Source organism: Passer domesticus, chromosome 1 (genome assembly GCF_036417665.1).
Source record: "Passer domesticus isolate bPasDom1 chromosome 1, bPasDom1.hap1, whole genome shotgun sequence".
NCBI lineage: Eukaryota > Metazoa > Chordata > Aves > Passeriformes > Passeridae > Passer > Passer domesticus.
The window spans coordinates 145,597,944-145,624,770 of NC_087474.1; the positions used below are offsets into that span (position 1 = coordinate 145,597,944).

Here is a 26,827-nt window from a genome sequence, read left to right on the forward strand (position 1 = left end):
AACGATCCTATGTTTAAAGTAAAATTTTTTGTCTTTTAGTTTCACAAATTGTATATATGCGTCATAGATTTAAAGTTTCAAAACACCACAAATATTTTGATAGTTCTTAAAGTTATGGCCAAATCTTTAATCTGTCTAAATTTTTTACTTTTGTTAAATTTTTCCAATAATTCTTTTTATTTGTTTGCTTGGGTTGGGCTGTGGTGGGGAGGGTGTACTATTGCAGCTGTGGGGGTTTGACGTTTAGTCTCTCCCTCACTGTGACAATGGGGGTTTGAAGATTGTATATTTAGTCCCTGACTAAAGTTGTTTACCACCTGTCTACCTGCCTTTTCTCCATAGCAGTTATGATCATTCCAGATTTTTCCCTGTATATCCTCAAAAATCCTACTATTTTTCTAGGTACAGAACTTATTGCAAAAAGACGAACTCCATGTACGTTTAAAGATGTGTAGCATGTCAGCTGTGTAAGGTTTCGTAAAAATAAATCACATAAGCCTCAAATGATGGATTCCTCAGTCCCACAGTATTTTGCTTGATGTTCTATATAAGATTTCAAATATGGACTGATGAATAATCAATCTAGCATATGAATGCAGAGACTAATTTTCATGGTGAAATCTTCACAAGACAAAGGGTTTGGGTTATGTTTCTTTGTATGTAGAAGACAAAACATAAGGCTCGGTCCCTTGCGGTTTTGTTCACTTATTGGTAGCAAAAGAAATACAAAAGAAGGAAAGCTGAATTGAGATTATACTCCTTATCCAGTCAATAGACTCACATAATTTTGGTCCGAAAGGAGCATAAAGAGGCAAACTATATTATTAAGCATAGGTTATTTGATCATCAGTCTTCATGTAATGAGGATCATCTATCCTCATTCTATGATTTGATACTTTGAATAAAATCATACACTTGTGTATGTGGATATAGACCAAATTGTAATGCTTTTCTGTTGGTGTCACACCTAAATATTAGGAAATTACCTGGTATACAAAATAGCATAACCTGTATACTTCTGATCAATTTTTAGTGACTAATACAAAACAGAAAATAAAATGCATGTCATTAATTAAATATTCAAAGTGTCTTAGTTGAAATAATTTCAAGGATTTGTATCATTACATAAATATTTTGCTGTCTGGTGCTCTATTTTGATCAATAGTTGACTTAGATTTCAATGAAAGACCTTGGATTACCCAAAGGAAAAAATATAAGGAAGTTAGAGAACCTTTTCTGAAATAGAAAAAAAATGTTATTTATAATATTAAGAACCACACAAGTACAGTCTTGCACTTCCAAATTTACTTTGTTGTATAGACAATTATAAATATTTGTAATGGACTTTTTCTGCAATTAAAATAACACATTGGAACTTAAAATTTTATCTGAGAAACTTAAAGCAGAGTGTTCAATTTTATTATTCTTTAACAGAAAACATGGCTTTAGATTTTTCAGATTCAAAGAAGAGCTTTCCCACATATAAAATTGAAATATGAAATTAAAATATTAGTCTGAGACACACAACATTTGAAATTTGGAACCATATCAGCTTGATCTCTCTGAAATGCCATGTCACAAGTCAGGCAAAGTCAACTTTATATATGTAAATTTAGGACAGATGAGCAGACTTTCTGTTCATATGAGTCAAAAGGGTTTGGACAAGCTATATTGCATAGGGTTTAAAAATCAGGAATTTAAATCTCAAATATAATTAAAAGAAGTTACTTTTATGGTGACATGGCAGAGAGGAGGATTTATTTATTTATAATGTTAAAATTACTTATAATGTCACCAATTTATTTTGCTATTTCCTTTCACCATTCACTTATTAATACTACAACTCCAGGTCTCTCTAGCTACAACTCATTACCAAGACATTTCATGTGGAAGCATTTACTCATAGTATTTGCCTGCATAAAATGCACGTCCTCTATGATACCGAAGTAAGAGATGACAGCTACTAAGTTATTGTCATTTACAAACTTGTGACAGGAATGACATTTTTGTCATTGAAAGACATAAATGGTCACTCCTTTTACTAATATCTGCTTCTTAAAAGAAAGGTAACAGCTGACAGATGAAAACAAATCTATCAAATGGTTTCTTTCTTTTTAAGCCTCTTGATGCTAAAAACAAAGCAAACCCACTCACACTCCCAAAGTCAAACAAAAAAAAAAAATCCCCAAACTAAACAAGAAAACACATACCAATGCCACCCCCTATGAACCTAAAACAAAACCACTGAGCTAAATTTACAAGTGTGGACATCCACAGATATTTCCAATAGGAAAGTAGTGCTCCTGAAATCTATAAATCCAACAGATTCTGCTCAAAGTTGAAAGAAATCAGCAAGCCAGAGTATGAAAATATTTTAGATTAAAATTTCTTTTTGCTATATAATAGACACAAGGAAGAATAAACCCTTCGCTAGTGACTTCAGAAAAGTGAAGAAGCTATTTCAGGAAGTGACCCCTATACCAGCAGTGGTAGTAAATAGCATTCTGAGAAAGAAACCTGTAAAATTCCCCATATGCATTTGCAAATCACCTTCAGAGTAAATATGTCAGAAGTAGAGATCTTTGTTATTGGAAAGCTGAAGTAAAGAAAAAAATAGAAATACAGGAAGGTGTTCATCATCAAAAGAATCCTCCTAAATGTGACTGTGGCTAATAGGTCTGTCATTGAACAAAATAAATCCCAGCAAGACGAAAACAACCAGAACAAAAAAACAAACAAACAAAAAACCCCAAAACAAAACAAAACAAAAAAACCCCACAAAAAAACAAACAAAAAAACCAAAAAAAAACACAAAAGAAAAAATAAAAGAAAAAAATTGAACACAAAACATTAAGAAGACATTGTGGCTATAAATCATGAATATAGAAAGTTGACTTGCAAGCATTTAATTGTTGCAGTAATCAATTTTTGCAATATGATGCATTATAATTCTAGACTGGAAATTAATATTGTCAGACTTAAGCCATGCAAGCAGGTATCTGCCTCAAGTGTTCTAGGATTTTTCTATAGTATATAAAGTAACTCCAAAGGGTTATTCATCCAGTCTTAAAATAAGGAGGAACAGCTAGCTGCAGTTTGACAGTAAATCCAAGCATTTTAAGGCATATCCAGTTATATAAGAAATACTGATAGATCTTCTATTTACAAAACCTTCCCAATACACAAAAAATATTTACAGTTGAGTTTTGCACTGACTGCCCTATAAAGTTCAAAAAAATGGTCTCTCCTGTGTGATGTTTAATTAGTCAGAAATGTGACTGCACTCTGAGATCTGAGCAGAATGTATTTTGTAATGCTGAGTGATTCAGTCGTGCAGATATTGGTGGTGAAATAATGGCCTACTAAAGATGAATACAGATCCTTCCTTTCACAAATGAAAGCTAAATGTCACCTGAAATGTTAAAAGTTAGCAGAGACAAACCTTTCCTATAATGCCACAATCAAAGGCCATTGAAATCTGTGGAAAGGATGTGGTTAACTTCATCGGGATCTGATCTAAAATTACATACTTCAGACACATTAAAGTGATTAAAAATATTATTTTAAACATGCACACAATTATTATCAGCAAATGTTTTACATTTTAGTGTTCTTACTCAACTACTTCCAGCTTTCTGCCTTTTTTTTCACATCTACTACTTTCATCTTTGTGACATGAAGTGATATCAGCTGAGGAAAATGTTTCACTGTCCCTAATACTTTGGTCTGACCCTAAGAAATACAGCTCATGTCTCTGGCAAATACATTATTGTTCCCTTCACTTTCTCCTTCACTTTTCTTGATGGTTTAGTTTTCTATTTTGTGCAGAATTTACCGTTCAAAAAAAATTACTGCTGATTTAATTGGTGTTTTTCCAGTATATACTGGGCTCTTCATGCTCTGTCTCTGTCAGTTGAGAGAAATTATGGTGTAACAGGTATTTCCTGTTTGCATATTGCTTCTGGCCTTTTGTCAACTTTTCACACTTCTTTAAGGGTAGACCTCTGGCATCTGTTCTATGGCTACATTATATACATGCCATTCAGACACGTTCCAAAATCTTCATATTTTTGTCTTACTGTTGAATCACCAGAGGTTCTTGTTTTCCTTTTACACATATATACAAAATTTTGGAAATATTCTGCTTTATTATTCATCTTTTGCTACTTGGACTTTCAGGATTTGTGGGCTCTGTTTTCTATCAGGTTACTTCATTGATGTCTCAAAGAAGACTGCAGAAACGTAAAAGTTGTAATGTTTAAATTAAAAGATACTGTCGTGGTCATTTGCAGAGGTCCAGTACAAAAATGAAAGACATAAAGACACATTAAAAAATATTAGACCAAAATTCTGCTCTGCCTAGTGATGACATGTGATGTCATTTATTTCTTTGTTTACATTAGATGTATAAAAGAAGCTGTACTTTCACTAGCCCTGGATAATTGGTGGAAAGTAGTGAAGAACAATCAGGCTGAGTTTCCTTATTTAATCTGAAATTCATCACTTCTATTTCTTCCTCTGAGAGTAATGTACAATTTTGTTAAATTAAAAAAAATTATGCTTGTCAACCATAAAAACCAAAAACTACTGCTGAACCAGTATTCCTTAGTTCAGCATAAAATAAATAATTTCTTGCCTCTCTACGCTGATCTTGTGAGACCCCAGCTGGAGTATTGCATCCAGCCTCATGGTCCCCAGCACAGAAAGGGCATGAGCCTGTTGGAGTGAGTCCAGAGGAGGCCACCAAGATGCTAAGACACTGCCCCCGTGAGGAAAGGCTGAGAGAATTGGGATTGTTCTGTCTGGAAAAGAGAAGGCTACAGGGAGTTGTAGTTGTGGACTTCCAGTACATGAAGGAAGCCTACATGAAACAGAGAGAGACTTGAAAAGAGTGGCAGGACCAGGGTCAAACTGAAACAGAGTGGGTTTACATTACATATTAGGAAGAAATTCTTTACTGTGAGCATGGTGAGGCACTGGAACAGGCTGCCCAGAGAAGTTGTGGGTGTTCCATAACTGGCAGTGTTCAAGGCCAGCCTGGATGGAGCTCAGAGCAAACTGTTCTAGGAAAAGGCATCCCAGCCCATGGCAAGAGGGTTGGAGGGTCAGAACTGGATGGTCTTTAAGGTCCCTTCCAACACAGACCGTTCGATGATTCTGTGGTTATTTTCTTACAGAAAGAGATTATGAATGTTTAAACCATCAAAATAGTTCTACTATTTCAGATACAAATAACCTCTTGGTTTTGGGGTTTTTTCCTCCACAAAAGGCAAGCTAACAAAAAGAAACAAAATAGACTAATTGACAACGGGCGAGAAAAATCTCATTGTGAAACTTTTTCCCTTTGGATCCTCTAAATTTTACAAAATTAATAACAACTTGCATGACTTTTAAAGGATTGATTTGGGCAGCCCTAAAGAGAAACAATTCTAATATTACTTGCTATAATACATAATATTAATTAAATATAACTTTCTTTCTACTTTTGATATAGCATTTCATTTTCTTTAGGTTTTCCCATCTACCTCTTTAATGTGGTGAAGGGTGCTATCTCACCTGCCTTTTGTATCTCTAGACAAAAATTGTTTTTCTGGTTATATTGGATGGGTTATAGAGGAGTCAAATATAAATTATACCACATTATCAGTTGTGAAAATTTTTGCTCATTAAATGACAGATGCAAAACTGTGTAAGAACAATTGATAAAATGAAATAAAAAACTGTAAAGCACTAATAGAAAGGTTTAAACCATTTTTGGAAACACATTTTTTGTTTAAAGGGTAAGAATATAATAGAGAAGAAAATAAGCATTCAAAGTCTTAAAAGGTTTGAACATAAAATGTCTGTTGTCATTGAATAACATTCCTCTTGAGGTAAAAGTGCCGATAATCCACTTAAATACTCTTACTTCACGAAATGGCAAGAGGAAAGTAAAAGTAGATACCTCCCTTGTGTGAGCTTTCTGTTGGTTAATTACAGTGCAGCTAGAGTATGAAGACACCATCTGTTTCACTCAGACAACATTTCATACTCAAAGAAAGTACATGAATACTTGGAACAAAGTTACAAAGAATTGTCCTTCTCTTTCCTCCATCTCCTCAAATATTTTTCTTTATTGGTTAGTGAGACAATATGTCATAGAGCAATAGTGTTATTCAGGTTGTGTAGCTATTTGCATACTACTTTTAAAATCTTTACTTAGGGAAAGAAAAAAAAATCGCTGTTATTCTACTGAGAATATACACCCAAACTGTGCCACATCAACAGTTTGAGAAGGGTCACTCTGATTTTCAGAATCTGGGCTAAAGACAAAGAGAAATGCTGAGGCAGTAAAATTTCACGTATTCTTTAGTGTCATTAGAACTCAACAAACTGCAAAAGCATGGAGAAACAAACAAAAAGCCTATCAGATAAATTTCTAAACACTCTTTTCACATAAATCACTGCAACTGCATCAGTAGCTGGTTTATAACTTTACTCCCATGTACTATGCATTTTGCCTTGTAAATCCGTTCTTATTCTGCATCAATCTATTTTTCCACTCAGCTTTAATGACTGCCTAAATAAATCCAGTGGCATAATGGTCTCCCTCTCTGGCTTCAACATTAAATATAAAAGCATGTCTGAGAATGGAAACACACATGTGAGAATCTCTCAAACAGGCTCTGGAAGGGGGTAAGGTTGTAAAATGGCAAAAAAACCCCCTTGGAGCCAAGAGATTAAAACCTCTATTCACATCTTCAAAAATAAGCTGATGGAGCAGAAGCATACTATCACTACAAATAAAATATTTTTTACTTTGTACTCTCATTTACAAAATTCATTCTTCCTTTAAATTACTGTATGCACATACATGTATTTGTCATACACATAGAAAGAATAAGGGTAGGGGAAAGCAAGGGCTAATACAACTACCAAGCACAGGAAGCACAATGAGGTAAATAATGTTAACATTGAGTCTCTGTGTCAACCCATGTTAGAAATGTTGCTACCACTACACAAAATAACATTAGACTAGATCTTGCTAATCTTGAAAAAACATATATAAATTTCACTGACCAGAGGGAAAAGAAGGTCAAAATGGACCTGGCTCAATGATTTCTTCTGTTTCACCAATAAAATGTCTAAAGGGATTTAACAACAGTTAGGCAACTGTTGAGATTTGTCATCCTGCTGCCTCTAATAAGATGATATGGCACAAGAAGGCAAAAGGGAGAAGGGCATTGCTGTTCCTGTGGAGTTCCTTCCTGTTTCATCCCATACAATCACAAAAGAAATGAAAACTCCCCACAGATGTCTCTGAAAGCAGAAACTCTTACTAATTAGAAAGGATGGAGATTTTAACATGCCTACACTACCTCCTTTCTGAAAAACACTAATCATAGTTATAAGCATTCTTGCATTGCCCCAGCTGCCCTTGAAAACCAAAACTAGCAAAGAACATGATTTATTTCAACAACAACCATTTTATTGGTTTTGTTTGTTTGTTTCATTAAGATAAAAATATAGCTTTACAACAAATCTTTAAGTCTGTGCCAATTCTTTCCCTTAAAACATCAGAAATGTCACCGATTTCAAGTGTTTCCAGCATGACAATTATCTGTGAGTGAATTATCTTATAAAATAAATTTTAAAAATTAAATTAAGCAACTTACTTGAAAACTGTATGGCAAATCCAGATTTACTGATATAAAAATCTGTGTCAAACTGGATGGTTACTATATTGAGTGTACTGTGAATGCCTTCAGGAATAAGGGAGCCACTAATTTCTTTGAGCAACATCTCATTCTCAGGTGGACCATCCCAAACTCGAAGAATATCATGGGATGCCTCAGTATCAAAAGCAAGAAATTGGAGGCTGAAAGAACATAATGATTTTATTGTCAATTTTAATATTACTTAACAACCTAACTTTAACAACAAAACTAAACAAGCAACAGAAAAAAGCAAACAAAATTTAACTCCAAAAGGCAGTTTTTTATAATATTTCACACATTTATCTTTAAAGGCATGACAACCTAATACAGAAATTAATTTGAATGAAAAATACCTTTGAATATTTGAATTTGTCCACCATAAAGTAATGTATTATTTTAGCAATTCAAATAATCTATAATTATCTATGCAATCTTTTCAGAAAAGCGTTTCAGTTTTTCTAAAACAATATTATATACCATATTCCCATCAAAACAAATTAACTAAAAAGAACTGTGAAAATGCAGGTTGTGTTGCTTTGTTGTTTTATATTTTTTTAAATGTAGTCTTTCACTAAAGAGTTCTGCTGCCTCCGGAATTTCACAAAATTATAACCATTTTTAAAGCTCAGTCTTCTTTGGATTATGCTTATCAAAAAATCAACAGTTTCAACACAAACCTAAAATGCTAAAACCTGTGATCTGCACCTTAAGTTTTAAGACCCAAAAACACTCTTTTTTCCCTCCACTCTAGATTTGGTTATTGTAGTAAAAAAGAAAAAAAAAAGAAAAAAAGAAAAATTGTTAAAATTGTAAGAATAATTTTCAGCACCTGACAATATTTCCTGGGTCTACTTCAATCACCCACATGCAACGCAGATTGTTGTCATAGGGAAAAGGATAGCCAGGAGACAAGATTCTTCCTGATGACTCTCCTTTAAACCGTCCTCCACATTCAGCTAATAAAAAACAACATTATGGAATGAACTTACATCTAATCATCCAAGCAATCAATTTATATATCTACTCTTTTGTTGAACAGGTTACACAATTAAACTGACCATATTCCATAATATTAAAAGCAGCATATAAGGACTTGCATATAAGCATTTCACTCCTTGCTTCACCTGCTTACTCAATCCTAATTTCCTCTAAATGAAGATAAAAAAGAAAGCTACAATAATATTTAACTCTTGTCTTATCACTCTCCTATGGGAGTAATTGAGCCTGTAGGTAGCTGCAAGACTTATGAAGTTGTAGTAATATTGTAAAGAAACAGGAATTGCAAAAATACAAAATAACTTTCTATTTCATAATATCTTAATTGTTTTATTTTATTTAATCTATTTCACATAAATATAAGAGATTTTTCTATCTTATTGATATTTATATATAAGTAAAAAAATACTAGTTTTACAATGTCTTTCCAATTAAAACTTTTTATGTTATTTTCTGACATTAACTAGATTTGCATGTATTAGGACTTTCAACATGTACAGATGTTTAAGAACTGCTATCTATTTTTAAGCTTAAAAGGCAATACCACTTAGATAGACTTAGATGAGATATATTTAGACAGAACTATAAGTGCCTGTGTAAATAGATCTCTACATAGATCATTTCAGATCATACACATCAGATTCTACATAGATCTAAAAATCCTTAATTTTTTTTCTTGCATTCAAAAAATAAGTAAAAAATAAAATTAAAAAAAAAATTAGAAGAGTGTAATACCAATGCATGATGGTAGAGGATAGTCCCATGCCCTTCTTTCCCCGGTCATACACTTTAGAAGGCTACTTCCATGGAGTGTGTAACCTGGATTGCATCCGTAAATGATTGTACTTCCAGCAAAATGACCTTGGTCACTGATTTTATATCCAAACTGTGGCACACCAGGGTCCTCACAATGTGACAGCTCAAAACCTGTGTGAGGAATAAAATGTTGTATTTACAAAATCAAACAGATAAATACATTAAAGAAATTCAGATTTTCTGGTTTTCAGTGGAAATCAATAATTTTCAAACTACATATAACAACATCTTTAGGATTTTTTCTCTGTTATTAAGCCGTCTAAGTAGGATAACTGCCTAAACACCTTTCCCAGAGCATGACCAAGCGGTGCCATAAATTAGAGTTCTGTTAAAGACAGAAAAAATCCATTACCAATATCAACAAGTTTTTTAATTTTATGATAAATTATAAACTGGAAGCTTACTTGTGAATAGACATTTAAAGGCTCATAAACAAAACAACAGCAGATTTATCATTATTTTGCATTGTAACAACAACGGCACAATACCACCTGTGGCATCAAAGAAAAACTTCTACTTTCATCAATCCCTACCCTAATTTTTTGTTCAGTAGTTCATAAATTTAAGAACTACATGCAGGAATCAATGAAAATTATGATAGAGAGAACTCAAGCCAAACAACTTGGACATTTTTGAGACTTAAGAGATGTGAAGCAAGAGGAAAACAAAATAACAATGCATTTCATGGAAACAGGGAAGTATACTAACTTATGGGGAAACATAAACTGCAATTTGGGAGAAAATTTCTCTATTCCAAATCAAGTTTTCTGTTATTAACTGAGAAGCAACTTGAAATCTCACTTTGTTCCAAACCACATAATTTTACCAATATCATGTGGCTTAGAATGTGTATAGGCAAAAAAAAAAAAAAAAAAGCGCCTTTGTATCATATTGCCATTTCTATACATAGGTAATATGGGAGGAAATAAAGGCATTTTTATGTCTACTTTGTTCACCAAATCATTCATACATTATCTGTCCATCTGGTCAACAGTTGGTAGCTCTTCACAATCTCTCCTCAAATGCTGCATTACTATTTTTTATTGAAAAAATCTCCTTTATTTGTAAATGCATTCTAAATGTTGGATAAGGCTGGTCAGGAAAAAAGGAAAAAAAAGTATATAAAATGCTTTATCTTGGTGGTTCTTCCTTCAGCTCATTTCATGTGTGACTGAACATGTCTCAGCCTCCACAACCTCTGAGCTGAACTTTTCGCATTCCTGAACTATTGTTTCTTAGTACAGTGTATACTGCAGAAGCTCTGAGAGACATTAAAGTGAGTCCCAAATGAAGAACCATTTTTGATAATGCTGGTCTGGACACTTACTGACCAGTTAGAATTACGTGTCTTCTAAGAAACGTTCTGACCACACTGTGAAAAGAAGTTCAAATGTGCTTTGATCCCTGATACGTCCACATTTCTGGACAGCCTTCTTACAGACACAGAACCAAAGTCAACTTTTTAACTGATCACCCTTTCGAGGGTGAACATGTAACTCCATTGCCTAACCATGGGAACTAGCAGCATTTTTGCTTCCTTAACTGCGTGTGACCAGTGCTGGCAGAGGGCGCGGTGCCTCAGCCAGGGCATGGTGGGGCAGTTTGTGTGGGACAGCACACAGGGAGAACGCCTCTTTGAAGGGTGAAACGGGCCCAGTAGAGAGGCTTGAACTCCTCAAAACTCAGCAAAGGGGCCCTGGCTTTTGAGCATTGCACAGCTCAAGGGTGCTCATCCAACCTGCCGTCAAGGCAGAATGGTGGGCACTTCTCAGAGCACAGGCTGCAGCTCTAACTGAGAGGTCTGCACCATCTCTCCTGGTTTATGGATCCACCCAGATGGAGCTTAGACTGAGCTCTTCCTTGTATTCAATCTAAATGTGCCCTCTTTCCATTTAAAGCCAGTACCCCTCATCCTGTTATCACATGTCCTTTTAAAGAGTCCCTCTCCATCTGTCTTGTAGGCTCTCTGTAGGCACTGGAAGGTCCTAAAAGGTCTCCTCGGAGCCTTCTTTTTTCCAGGCTGAACAGCCCCAAATCTCTCAGCTTTTCTTCATAGGAGAGTTGCTCCAGGCCTCTGATCACCTCTGTTACCTTCTTCCGGACTTAATGTTTTTCTTCAGATTCTACTAATATCAACAAAAGAAGATTCATAACTCTTCAGGCTAAGAATTCTTCAGGCTAGGAAAGTGTACTCTAATATGAATGTCTCAAAAGACAGGAAATGTTATTTATAAGGTTCAAGTGCTGGGTTTGGTTCTACCTATAAAAATATAAAAAAATTAAATTCCTTGACACTTATATGGTAACACAGCACTGAACATCCTATCTTTAATCACGGGATAGAGTCCTGTTCTATCACATGTTATTACAGAATATAATTATTCAACTTTCATCTGAAAAATAATTACATACTCTGTTATTATCTTGAAGTATTTTCCTTTCATACTGCAGAATTATGCTATTTTTTATTAGAATCATTTTTAAAACCATTATGTTGAGCTTCTAAATGAACAACTTTTGAAGAAGTGAAAAATGAATGATTTGAGCACCAGGACAAAGAAAATATGTTGATAGCTGCATTGCAGAATTACCTTATAACACTGTCCTGCTTGATAAAAATTAGTTCTACATAATAATTCAGTGATGGCAAAAAATTATACACTAAAAAAGTCATATCCACTACATGCCAATAGTCATATGCTAAAATTTTTAGGAACTGACACTTAGTAAAGTAGATGTATATAGCTTCTTCCATATATCCTCGAAGCCAGATATCAGAAATATTTTTTCCTCTTTTCATCTTCATAGTTGAAGTCTATATATAGGTTTTTGTTAGGAACTTTTCTTTATCATTTTGGTTCTAAACAATAATCCAGGCTCAGAAACAAAAGCAAAGTAAATATCAGAGATTAGTTTTAAGAAGGAGAATTTCCTTACTTATGAACTTATCTTCATGAAGCAATGCTTTTTGGTTGCATCTTTTAAACTACTCACATACTTCAATATTTTTATGTGCTAAAATAATTAACTTAAACTTTACCCTGTTTTTTGTTATGCTCTCCAAAACTGAAAAATACCCTTCTAGAAAAACACAGTGATTTATGTACCAGATTAAATTTCAAAGCCAGGTTTCATTATTCTATGCGTTTTGGGTTTTTTTGAGGTACAGCAATGAAAGTATATATTTTGATAAGTAATTTGCTGTTAATTTCTTCCACAATAGCCATTTAACTGCATTTTAATCTTAGGAGTGAAAAAATTTCATTCCTTTAAAAGTATAAATCTACTCCTGCTGTTTTCTCAAATACTTACTGGTATACACAAGCTGAAAACCTTCATCAGTGCCCTCCATGTCCGAGTTAAATTCCAACCATAAATGATTTGAAGTGCTACTTAGTGTCAGGCCTCTTAATGATGCCCCAGTATATGCTCCCAGCAGGTGAGCAGTGTTGTCTTTGCCATCATAGATCTGTAAAAAAATGTGCGTTTAACAGTTACGAAGAAAGAAAAGATATCTTTTACTTACAAAACATTTCTGTACATCTGCATTAAGAAGTAAAGCTCTGTCAAGGGAGATCTATTGCCAGTCAACTTGAAATACTATTTAGATATACTATTTGCCTCTCTTGATTTAAGCTGACTTAGGTGTGGTGAATTTTCAAATGCAGTTTAAAATATGTCAATTCCTTTTTTACATTACAATATAAGGGGGCAGAGGTGCTATATCAGCTCAGGTTGTTTAGATCATTGTGTTTTCTCTTTTACTGTCAGCATTGTCATGCTGATCACTACATATCAGCAAACAGCCCTGTATCTGCCTCTAGTCTGAGGTGGCACAACAGAAAATCTCTCATATTCCCAACTCTGGCCTCTTAAATAAACCTGAGGTGGCTTTTTATCCTGTGAAGACAGGTTAAAATATAACTGTGAAGTAAAAGGAGACTAGGAAATAAATTTAACCATTGCTTCTATAAGATGAAAGAGTATTGTAATATATATGTAAATCATAGTACTGCATTTTTATTATTTATTTTTCTTCAAGTGTTGTTCTTTTCCATCTATCAGAATACTAAATATATAGAACAATCTTCTAATAATTCTCATGAAATTTCCCTACAAATCTGGTTGCTTTAAAAGAACACAGGTTGTTGTATTCCTGTAATTCCTAAAAAAGCTTCCTATAATTTAACTATAATTGCTCACCCAAACATTATTTCCTGTAGAATTTTTTAGGAACTTCTATAATAAATAAAACATTGATTGATGTGTTTTATGAAAAATTTCACTTGCAAATGAGTAAATTGACCTGTGAATAATTTTCAAATTGCAATATGGGGAAATTGTAAAGCCTTATTAAAAGATACTAAATTGTCTGCAGTTCTAAATTCTATTTTAATTCTATTAATTACAAACAACATTTGCATTTTTAGACAGGCGTCATCAGCAGAATGAAATCATAACAAATACACCAGAAATAGAAGTAAGAAAACAAAGTAAATGTGAAGTATTATGATGGCTGTTTCCTATCTGTAATTACGAATGAGTTACACACTTAATTCCTATTTTCCAGAAATCCTCATGTCTCTAATAATAACAAAGACTTTACATTTAATGAAATGCTGAAATAAAAGAAATAAGTGATTTGTAGCTATGTGTAATGAGTAAATAATTGTACAGGAGTTTAAGATGCACAACATGACTTGACATAATTCCTTGGGTTTTAGTGACACAAGCAAAAGAATTCCAAACAAACTTAAATTTAAAAGCGAATGTCCTCATATGGACTAAAAGTTTGAAATCAGAAAGGAAGAAAAAATTGCAATTAATGCATATCAGCCAAAAAATAATTTCTATATCTATAAAGCAGTATTAAAATAGATCTTATCTATTCAAGAAACTTATTTAAGCTATACTGAGACCAGTAGTCAAGCCAGAAAAAGAAAAAAAAAACAAAACCAAAACTAACCCCAAAACAAGAAAAACCAAACCAAACCAAACCAAACCTAAACCAAACAAAAAAACTTACCCAACCCAGAAAATTAATTCTGAAATGCACTTAGTTTTGTTTGAGCAGCTGAAAGGAAAATGCCCATTTCAGTAGAATTACTGCTATCCAGCCGAGATATTTACATCATGACAGACTTAAACAAAACCCAGCTTGAACCTACTTATAATTAATAATAACCCAGGATTTATTTTATTTTTAAAAGCTATATAAGAGTCAACCATTTCCTACTATCTGTGTATCACTAATACTTAACCAAAGGAGGCTGGTAAGAAGTTATACCAACTATTTTCAAAGTCTCACACAAACTTCGAATAAGCTGTGTCATGATACCAATTTTCTTCATGTTCGTATTTCCCCACACACACTTTATTGCCAATTTTGTTAGATGTCCTACCATATTAAATCTTGCACATTAGTCCACTGACATCTCTCATTAGTTAATATTCATTCTATTTCATGGGCTAACCAGCTGTCACACTGTATAATATTTTAAACCTATATAATTTCTATGAAGGAACAGAATTCAAAGTATCCCGCACTTCTGAAACTGATTCATTTGAGTAGGAGAACTGCATTTGGCTGAGGCAAGACTGATTCATCTGAACAATAAATTGAATTACTTTTTTCTTTTGGTTGCTGTCTTTCAGAAATTCAAATTACCCCTCTTCCTAAGACACTGGGGTCTCCCTTAGGAGAATGCATGTTTTGTAGTGTAACTCTCAATTTAGGTCAAATTTTCATTTCTCTGCTGCATTTGAGTTAATAGGGAAAAAAATGGAAATTTATAGAATCATTTAAATTATACCATTTAGCTTGCAAATAAAGTGGTAGCAGACACTTCTGAGATTTGCAGAACCAATGTTTTCTTTCTAACCTTGTTAAACTAGGTGGGAACTAAATATTTTGAAAGAGTTAGGAATTCAGCTTCATAATTCTTTTGGAAGGCAATTTTACATGTGAATTAAGGCAGCACGATTAGCTTATTTTTAATATATTAATATGCTTTCTTATAGACCTTGCCAGCACATCTAGATTTAAGTCAGTTGGGTGCTAAAGATAAGTCCAAGAATATTCATTATAAAAATATCATTCACTTGGATATATTTTTCTTAAAGTCATCCTGAAACATTAATTCAAAGATAATCTCCTCATGACTGGATAATGCTTAATATGCCAGTAACAAACTATTCAGAAAACAGAGGTCAACCTTTTTTAGGTATTAAACAGAACAATCTTTTAAATTATTAATTCATAAAGGAAGAAAAAAAGGCACAGAAAATTGTGTTAATGTTCTTCATACCACAATAATATGTTGAAATGTTATAGGGAAGGATGCTAACAGCAAACATTGTAGCTAAATATTTGAACTAATAGATGTTATATTCAATTTTTGAAGGAAGTGTTGTTTGCATTTCAATTAGAGGGCAAATAAAACTTGCTAATCTCTTAAGTGGCTCCATTATCAACAAATTTTAAATGGAAATTAATGCCCTTTTTTTCTGCTAATTTATTTAACTATATACAGTCTTAGCAAGGGAGAATCATAAGTGAATGTATAAAATTTGTGCATTTTAATCAAGCTATTTTTGAGATTTTTCCATTGAAACATAAAAGGCATATGGATATGAAGATCTGTTCCTTTATAAAGAGAAGAAATAACATAAAATCAGCAGCACAGAACTGAGGCTGTCAACGCCCTGTCAAATGTATATCACATGTGAATAGAAGCACTAATATAAAGACAGAAAAGGGTCCATATGTTTAGGGGGGTGAGGGGGTGGGGGGATTGTCCCCAACACTTATTACCATTTTTTCGGTCGCATTCAGGATGATATTGCTAAAAGTATTATTATTATAAACATGAAGACTCTTAAGAAACAAATTAGCAAAAAGATCCAAATATGACATCCCTTCAAAGTCTTTGCCCAAACCCCTCAAAAACTGAATCATGTGCACACATTTAAAATCTGGCCCACAGAGGAGACAATGAACAAATGCAGTAACACTGAATCCTCTGTATTTGGCAGGAGCACAATCAGTGCTGAGCCAAGCGCAGCCAAAGAGAACCCTGAGTGCCAGTTTGGCTTGCTGACACGCTGTTACCTGCCTGTTGCTGCATTGTGTGCTTTAGTAAAAGGAGAAAGAAAGATTGCTTTATAACGTTATTAAAAATAATTCTTAAATCAATTTTTTGCACATAGATGTAATATCACCTACCACATCATTTCTCACGCTATATAAAGCCAAGCTCATAGTCTGCTACAAAAGAGGAAGAAGATCCTTTTCATAGTCAGTGTTCCTCTCTCTTCTGTTTTAGGTTGCTTAATGAAATCTGTCTGCAGAATTTTTGGAGGTGTTTTGTTTTTTGGGGTTTTTTTTGGTTTTTTTATATTTAAACATTACCATAAAACTACTCATTAATTAGTACCACATGCAGGTACATTTTTATTTATGCTGAAATCTACTGAAAATAAAGAAAACCATTATATTAACCATGTCCAAGTTTCAATTTTAATAAAGGTCCTTTTTTTCCCTGTAAATTAAAAAGGATGTTAAAATATCCTTGATATAAAAGAATATTTTCTACACTCAACAGATTTCAACACAAATAACACGTTCACTACTATCAATGGACTATTCAGGGAAGCAGAACAATGATAACTCTGTTCTCTCTGTGTATATCTCAAGGACTTGCTTACAGCTAGCAGAGACTAGAGAGTTTATGAGAAAAATTGGTGGATGGAGATAAAAGCAGAAAAGAAAAACAGGTAGAAAAATTTTCACACTTTAGAAAAAATGCATTATTTATCTTTGCCTCCCACATAGGTAGTCTACTCTAAAAATATTGAATTACTATTGAAACATAGTGCACAAACTCAATTATCTGTACAATTGCAAAAAAGGAGACAAGTGTTACAGAGTTTCTGAGATTAATATTAAATGAACTGGCATGCAGTGATTGTACAGATCCTAAATTCTTCATATGTCTTTATAGAACTTTCATAAATATTAGAATATATGGCACTTTCAAGAGCACGTTATATCCATACACACACACACAAAAAGCAGAGATATTTATATATTTCTTACAGTTTCTAATAAAACCCAAACAGAACTACACCATTAATGTAAGTATCCAGGGCAGTTACATTGAAAGGAGAACAAGAGAATTGAATACTAAATGAAGCAAATGAAAAACAAATTATATGCTCTGAAACCTCTGTTTTATACCAGTTCAGAACTGATAGAAGGGAACTCCTCCTTCTCTGTCCCTGAAGTAATAGTAAGGGTGGTGATTTACTTGTGTTAAATATGCTGTTTCACTGTAAGGCTGCATTTCCAGTACAGCTGTTTCATTGTTTCAATCACAACACTTGTCAGATATAAACATCATCCATGGTCAGTTAACTCAAATGGCAAGCAGCAGTCCTCATGGCTTCATTAAAGAACTTGTCAAAATTTTATTAAACTACTCAGTTTCTTCAGACTTTGACTGGAATTTTAGCTGCATACCGCTAGTGATCTAAAAATCCTAGATGCAAGAAAAAGTAACACAAAGTACATTACTAACTTCCCTGACAGTATTTTTATCTCTAGCTTCTGATGAAAAGAGATGGATTATCCAAGCAAAGCTCATCATTAAAAATCTGAGTTTTGACCATGAAATACTATGGACTTGCTTCATTTCTGTTTGGGGGAAGGAAGATCTCTCTAGAAGCTGGTGTTTTAGTATCTTGATTTTAAAATGGTGACTACTATACCCTCCCTCGTTGACAGCCAACAGGGAACTCTGTATTGACTATATGTCCCTTTGCTCTTTTGAAGACAGGATGAATTTTTTAAATTTTTTTTTTAACCTTAAGTTCCTTCCAGTTACACAGTAGTGATACATATTAAGTTAAAAATATTTTTGTCTAATAATGGTCCTTTAAAACTAAAATATAACCCTAATGTGCTATTCCTGTAGCCAAAAGGTTATTCTCCACAATCAGCAAAACAGTCAAATATTTCCTTTTTCAGAGTAGAATAGGATCACAGAAAGGGATCAACAGACTGATTCTGGGAAATCAGAAGAACTGATTCTGGGAAAAAAGGTTTGGAAAGTGTGACTGCTAATGTGTTTCTTGAAGAATTTTTCTTTATCACATGAACACATGAAAAAAGAGCGTGATAGAATTAAGACAGTTTGTGAGAATTTCATCTAAGAAAGGAGGCAGGAAAAGACATGATGGGTTCCACAGATATTTCTTGCCACAATCATAAAGGCTGAGTGCCTCTGCCATGCTATAATGTCAGATAGACTGAAAAAAAGTGACAGTCATAATCAAGAATACCTGTTAGAGTTTGTTTTGGATTTTTTTAATAGGGCAGAACTTCGGCTCATTATAATTCATGGCTGCTGACTTGAAAAGCAAACACTATAATTACATAACACTAGTTTCATTTAAAAAATACACCTGCAATATACAGCAAATATTTCTGCCACTGGCATTTACAGCTGAGTGCTGGCCTTCATCTATTTATAATTAATTTTCCATTGCTCTTAATTTCACGTTAATTGAGTAGCAGTATTAAAACAGAATTTTCTTCTCTAAGTCTCTGAGTTAAGATTGTCTAGTTAAACATCTGAAGTGCATATTGTTCAAATGGCCCTTGAAAAGTCATAAATTATTAGATCAGAAAAAGAAGAAAAAAGTTGAATTGTTTTATTTTTATATTCATTTATATTTATCTGACTGTATATAACTGTATCTCTATTCCCACAGTGGTATGTATTTTAAATTAAGATAATAGACTTGAATAGTTTCAGCCCAAGAAATCTTGAGAAAAATCCATCCATATGCTTTTATTGGCTAACAGTTACTTCAACAACTGGTTTGGTTAGTTCATTGGTTGGTTTGAAGTTTTTTCCATACTACTTACATTTTAATAAATACTAAACAGCTTTCAAATTAAATCTTTGAAAATTAATTAATGTAACACTTAAAGGGCATCCACTTGGCTCTCAAATAAGCAGCAATTTTAATATAAAATAAAGAACACACCTGTGCATTCTGTGTATCTAGCACCTTTTGGTTCATTTTTCTTTGCTTCTGTTCTGCTTTAAGAAGAGCACAATATTTTTTTAAACTATGTGATTTCCTGTTTCTTTTTCATGCCCAATTTCATTTTACATTAGTGGTTTATGTCTACTTGTATTTTAGGTATAATTAGCCCATTTTGGAAATGCTTGTATCTGACAACTAAGGACAGAAATCCCACCCTAATGCACAGATGGTTACAGTTAGATGAGATAAACCCCAGTATGAATCAGAGTTGTTTCTTAGGAATACATATTTTCTTAGTCCCTCTTATTTAATAAGTATGGGTTACTTATTGCATAAGTAATAAGAATATGGCAGAAAAACTTTTAAAATCAAACATGATTGGCATGGTACTTCTTCTTCATTTGATTTCACAGAGGCAAATTTAATTAAATTACATCTTCTGAACAGTTGGACAATTATTTAATCAGAGATGTCTTATTGCATTGGTGTGCTATTGCAGATGGCATATGTGAAAAGACACCCTGATCAACATCAGTTTTACATGTGTAGATGGCTAAGTAATACACGTATCTGGAACTATACTTTTTGGAGTACAATAATAAAATCTATGAACAAATCAAAGATGGGGAAATCACTGTATAAAACTCTGGTAGGTTGTAGTATTCTTCTTTCTCTTTTGTTGTTTCTTTTTTCCATGCACACTAGATTAAAACAATGTAAAGTGTAAAACTTATGTACAAAAGGCAGTATTTATACTGTGTTAAATTAAAGTTATGTGTGTTATGTTTTATGATGTTTAGATCACAGGTCAAGTTATGAAGATACTGTGGAAGTAAACAAGTCCAAAGATGTAATTGATGAATATTTAACACTAAAATTACAATACAAATAACCATTAAGGCAACATTTGTTTCATTATTGCAACCTCTTTTTTAATTATCTCTGGTCAGAAAAACATGTGTTAAGAAACAGATTATAGGGGCACCTGAGGGTGTCTAATGTTTAGCTTCTTAAAAATGGAACCAGTTTATAAATATATTTTGTAAGAGATGCTTTATATCCACTTACCTGGTACTGTACTATTGCAGATGAACCTCAGTAATGAGAGATACCAGAAGCTGAGAAATAAGCTACATGATTACGTACCTTAAGAACATCTCCTTGGGCTAAATGAAATGTTCTGGCGGAAATATTGATTCCTTTCCCTGCTTGTACCTGAATGCTATAAATACATTCATGGTTGTTTTCATAGTTAAGAGGATAATTGGGGGACAGTAAGATTCCTTCATTATTTGTCGTGGAGGCTCCACATTCAGCTGCAATTAAAAAAAAAAAAAAAGTTAAGGCACGTTTTAATAGAACACATAAATATTTTAGTAATGGTGATAATGGTAATGTTAATGTAACCGAGCTCAACATTGATAATGTTTATTAATACCTAAATCCAGTTTTAAGTACACGATCATGATGGTGATTGGTGGCTACAAGAATATTTCTAGATTGCAATACTTTAGTAAAAGTATGTCAAAAAGCACTGAGAGTTAAAATCATATAAATGCCACATTCCATAATCATTGTTTTCTAAGGTCTTCTTTGAATTTTGTTGTATTTGTTTTATTTTCTCCAATGCTGAAATTCATAAAGATGTGCAAATTAAATGAAAGTAGAAGAATTCTATGAATTTATATGAGTATTTATTTATATATACACACATATGAATAAATATATATATGTGTAGGCACACAAATTTTCACATAGATTAATGAAATTTTTTTTCTCTCTGGTATTTTTTTGTCAAGATAATCAACATAGTCAATGATGTAAATTATAGCAGTAAAATATTATGTTATAGCTACCAGATAAATATAGAAGAAAAAATTCAATAACAAGAAAAGAAGATAAACATAACTTCCAGGGGAAAAAAAACATTAATTTAATTATTTTCAAGCAATATGGTCATTATTTCAAGTAGTAAACCTCATAATCAAAGATTCTGGCAATTCATTTAATCACCCAAGAAAACCTAGAAACATAAACACTTGTGCCAATGCTTCATTAGGCATTATAAATTAACTTTCATTTCTTATCATATATTGGACTATATACATCATTTTAATTTAGTAATTTTTAGCATTTATTTACCACATATTTTAAACAGACACTGAAGAACTATTACAATTATTTTATTTCCTTTTTATTTAATCTTGATATGTGGCGATTATAGTGCAAGTACAGTGTACTTAACAGAAAACTTAGCATGATTGTAAAACACTAGTTAAAATTGTCTTTAACTGTTGGATTACTGCTGTGTTCAGATTTTTAAAAATTGCTTTGAATTGCAGTTCTGACATAGCCCAGAGTTGTTGGATCACCTTAATACCATAATTACATTGTGCCTTTTGGCTTTTATATCTCTCTGGATTGGGAAAAGAGATCTCACAATCCTGAAATTACAATCATCTTACTACTTTCTGTTGTAATTCAATGTGACCTATGCATCTTTGAAATAGCAAATACCCATTTATTTGAGAGTGCAATAAAAGGATAACTGTGATCATGTGGAATAGAAGGTTTTCCACTTCTTCCTAGACTGTGTGTATCCAGCTGTTCCAGGACAAAATAATGTCACCTCAATTATTTGGGTACTTGTTCTATATTGTTGAATTAGATGTAGTCATCAAGCTTTTGTTCTTTGATCTGTGCCTGATTTGGCTTTCTGTGCAATGTCTGCTTTAGCTGCATACAGAAAGGGTAGTTTATCAAGTTGGGAGTTTTTTTGTCACTGCTGTTTTTTAATTTCATGTACAAAATATATATTTCAATATCCTGAATGTTACTCAAACAAGTCTGCAGTGGAAATTTTTAAAATGTTAAAAACAAAGTTATTATTTTGTTAATAACAAAATAAAAGATTTTAAAATAGACACCATAGTTAGCCTAAGTCTATTTTAAAACATTAATATTACCACATAGTTATGCACAACAACATTACTTAATTTTAACTAGTGTTTTACAATCATGCTAAGTTTTCTGTTAAGAAGAAGGATACAGTCATGTCATTGTGTTTGATGTTATATTTTTCAATATGGTTTTCTGAATTTAAAGAGAGAATATTTTGTTCCAAATTGTGGATGTCCCATCCCTGGAAGTGTCCAAAGTCAGGTTGAATGGGGCTTGAACAACATGATTGATTAAAAAATGTTCCTGCCTATGGCAAATGGATGTACCACATGATCTTCAAAGGTTTCTTGCAACCCAAACCATTCTGTGATTCTTTGCATCTTGTGTAAGCAGACAAGAAAGCCAATTTAATAAATGCAGTGCCAAAAAACACAGTATAATAGAATTTCTCCCGTAGCATCATCACAGTTCCATGGAGGCCCAGAGTCCTCCAGTTGCTTCTTTTGTACACTTAGCAGAATTCTGGCAAAATCAACAGTTAGTTCCTGGCTTCTATCCTTGCCACCTGTCAGTGCAAATTATGGCTTAAAAAACCACAACAGAACAAGTAACCACAAAGCATCAAACATGCTCATACAAAAATGGGAGTTAGGATTATATGTTGGAACACTACTAAATCAAGCTGGGAAGGTCCACAATTAATACTGCAAGGTGCTCCAAAGTGCAGCATGGATAGTTCTATCTGAGAATCTCCACTCCTATCTACAAATATGAGCAGGCAATATTTTAAACATATTGTTTAAAATCACATGGAGCTTCATGGGACTCAGTTTCTTTCTATTCTCTGATGTTAATACTAGAGCAAAGATAAAAAGAGACCATAATATTTCTATTTGCATTTAAGTGCTGAGTAAAAAAGTGTCCAGAAAAAGTAATGTAAATAGAGTTCTTAAGTCTAAAGTAAACCCAAATATTAAACACATGCAATTTTTTCAACGTGTTTGGAAAATAATTTTAACAGGCATTACAGTGAGTGAAAGATAAAAAGAAACTGAAGAGGAAAACCAGGATGAAGTTAAGGGAATATGTGTAAACAGGGAAACATAGAAAAGATATGACAAACAGTACTTCAGAAGTAAAGAAAAAATTACAGTGGATCAGAGAGTCTTTAAATCATATGTAGAGCTGTTATCAGAACTTACAAATATTTTGTTACTTCTATAACTTCTGTTATTTCTGTTACTGTGCTTATGTTTCATTTTAGTAATATTCTCTGTTCAACAGAGATAAAAATCAGGCTGCCTTATTAATAAGGTTTTGGGTTTTTAAAAAAATTCTACTTGTTTCAGCTGAAACTTAGAAACTGCCCTACACACTTTTCTTCTATTAAAAAAATAGGAAAAATATTCCACATCCAGATAGATTTTCACAAAGACTTTAATTCAACCTAATGTAAAGTAGAAGGATGTAACAGTAAGTAAATTATTGAAGTCAATTACTTTTTCCAGACTGTGACAGAAATAATAGGTTCCTTTCAGTATTAGAAAGGAAAATTAAAAAATCAAAAGAAAAATCAAGTAAAAACTTCTATAACAAGATAATTACAGTAACAGACTGTGATGCTTTTGGTTATAAATGTGTGTTTATTGCACCTTTCCATAATAAAACAGATGAATTTTAACTGTTGTTTATTAGTGCATTTAAATTTTGTAAGCAAGGGAAATGTCGTTGTGATTGTAATCCAGGAATGAAATGCATCTATTTGGGTAAATTAACCATTTCAACTCAATAACTCAATTCTTCAATTAATTGAAAGGCTTAAAAAAAAAAAAAGAGAATATTGCAACATTTCTCACAATTTAGCTGATTAAATTCTTGCCATAAATAATTATTAATCAAAAAATTATGAATCAAAAACACATTATGTTCTCCTACAGATAAAAATTCAGACAGAGGGAAATTGTTTTCTTCAATATAATCCTTTAGAATCAAAAGATAAGAGCTACATCTAGGAGTCCAGTGGTTTGAAAAGATGGTATCTCTTGGTTAGGAGACTGTCTATTGCAGCAGCCAGACTGGGCAAGTAAACAGAAGCGTTCCAAAAAGGATTTTATCTTTATACCACTGTAAATAAACTTCACAAACTGTATCTAAATTCAGTGCTCAACAAAGAGTTTCTTATAAAGCCGTTTGTCTTCAGACATTCTACCTCTTCAACTGTAGGCTTGCAGAAACCAGAAAATAGTTTCTTGTCAAAACATAGCAGCAAAACAGATGATAGCACAAAAATTCTGAAAGGATTAAGTTGTTGCCAAAGCATTCTTTCTGTGAATAGCATGAGTCATAAGGTTATCACAAGTTTTCCAGGCAGTTTTTATATTCTGACAGGTTAAATACAGGGAACCCTATGCTGATGAAAAAAAGTAAAAAGAACATTGTCTTCTTCAATCAGTAAGAATTATGGGGTTTCCTTCTATTTTACATTGTTCCAAAATACAAGACTTCGTTTCATATAGACAAAAATTATTAACAGAAATTTCTTATTATGTATCTGCAATAGAGGTTATCTACTTCCTATTTGATCTGAACATTAAAAGATTCATGAGGCTGTTTGTGTATTAAACTTATTTTCAATATATTTTGGCTGGTTTATGACTACATTATTTATCTTGTAATGAAAGGTAGTATTTCCAGGTCTGGGAAGATCCTGTATTTATGACCCAAAAATAATTTTAGAAAAAGATATTTCTACATCAATGGCCAATGACCAAATACAAAAGAAAACTTTCTTAGAAAGAATTACTTACATTATTAATGTTATTTTTCATAACTCATCTCTCCAGCTGACAAGAATGGGTAGGAGTCCCATATATATTAAATAATATGCTCCTGCATTGCAATCAGTCAAAGGATGATGAAGAAATATCATAACAAATGAGCTTTCCAATTTATGTTAACAAGGCAAATTGTATTAAAAAACCCACACTCTATATTAGAAGAATTTAAACTACCAGTGTGCATGATTTTCCTTTAAACTAATTTAATATTCTGATAAAAAATCCCAACACTAACAAAAATATCTCAAAAACATGAACAACCATAAAAAGCCCTCCACAAGATAACACAGGAAGTGCTGGAACTGCTGGAACTTAGTAAAAATTTCCACATGGGGAACAGGAACAGTTAAAAGTGGATGCAAAATCTAAAAAGACATAAGAATTATTAAAAAATGTCTTATCATAATGCTGTTATACTAACATATGGTGAGACCTCAATGACTGTGTTTTGCTTTTTACAGGAATCCTATCCCTGAAGAAAATAATAGACATATAACATTTTCACACTCAACAGAAAAAATATCTAAGGGAATAAAATCACTTCCGATGAACATAAGAAAGTTTAGGATTCATTTGTTCTGAGATGATCAATGACATTTACAAGTGGATATCACAATCCTAAAACTCAGAATTCATGCTGCCCAAACATTTCACATATCAAAAGAAATCTCAAAACTAGCAAAAGGACATTTTTTTGAAGGAAAACATATTAAAAGCAATCTTTATCCTGTACATTTTGTATGCATAGAAATGGATAGAGCTATGTAGATGGAGTAAGATTAATGGGATATAGAATAAGGATACACTGAGGGTAACTAATGGTTCTCCTGCTAATGAGGGAAGTTACTACAGATGTATCTGTGGTAGCACCTTCCCTTCCTTGGTTCCATATTTATGCACGTCCAGTCAATGCTGAATTTATTTTTTCTTTCATACAATATAACCTTTCAGACATTTCTGAAATGCCTGTTCTCAGTGTTCTTTGAAAAGCACTTTAACTAAAGCTGGGCAAAAAGCTACATCACTGAGCACCTTGGCAAAAAATCTCAGATGGAAAAAAATAATGTAAAATATTATCTGAAAAGTATGCAACATGATAGAAATTAATCAGTTTGCCTGTAGATATCTCATGTCTTTTTGTCTGTTTTTTATAATTTCAAGGGACATAGATCCTTAGAAATCTCCATGTCCAGAATTAGAGACTGTTAGGACCTAATGAGAAGAATGAACAGAAAAAGTGAAAGTAGCCCAGAAGAAAAAAGTTTTAGCGTCACTGTCTTCCAGTAAAGGTTTAGCAGTCTGGAAAGAAACTGTATGGTCCTAAGAAAGTCAGAGGAAAAGACTTGATACAGTTGGGAAGCTATGAAGACACAGATTATTTTACACAAACATAGAAACAATTAGGGTCTATAAATGTCGGAACCCAAGACATGCCTTCAGGTGACCTGGACGGTTTGAGCCCCTGGCAGGGGGCTGATGAGCCCTGGCGGAAGGCCAAAAACACTTGGGGATTTGATCTTAGCC

The 26,827-nt window shown here is 33.0% G+C and overlaps 1 protein-coding gene across 4 annotated transcripts in view; it reads right to left on the reverse strand.

The window, feature by feature from the left end:
- Positions 1-26,827, reverse strand: part of CSMD3 (CUB and Sushi multiple domains 3) — a 589,442-nt gene that overhangs the window by 190,087 nt on the left and 372,528 nt on the right. For all 4 annotated transcript variants that reach the window (XM_064395032.1, XM_064395025.1, XM_064395049.1 and 1 more), the window contains 5 exons: positions 20,712-20,881; positions 12,822-12,978; positions 9,429-9,620; positions 8,527-8,653; positions 7,656-7,858 (listed from right to left, as the gene is read on the reverse strand). In XM_064395032.1, the coding sequence (XP_064251102.1) occupies positions 7,656-7,858; positions 8,527-8,653; positions 9,429-9,620; positions 12,822-12,978; positions 20,712-20,881 (849 nt within the window). The remainder of the gene's footprint in view (positions 1-7,655; positions 7,859-8,526; positions 8,654-9,428; positions 9,621-12,821; positions 12,979-20,711; positions 20,882-26,827) is intronic.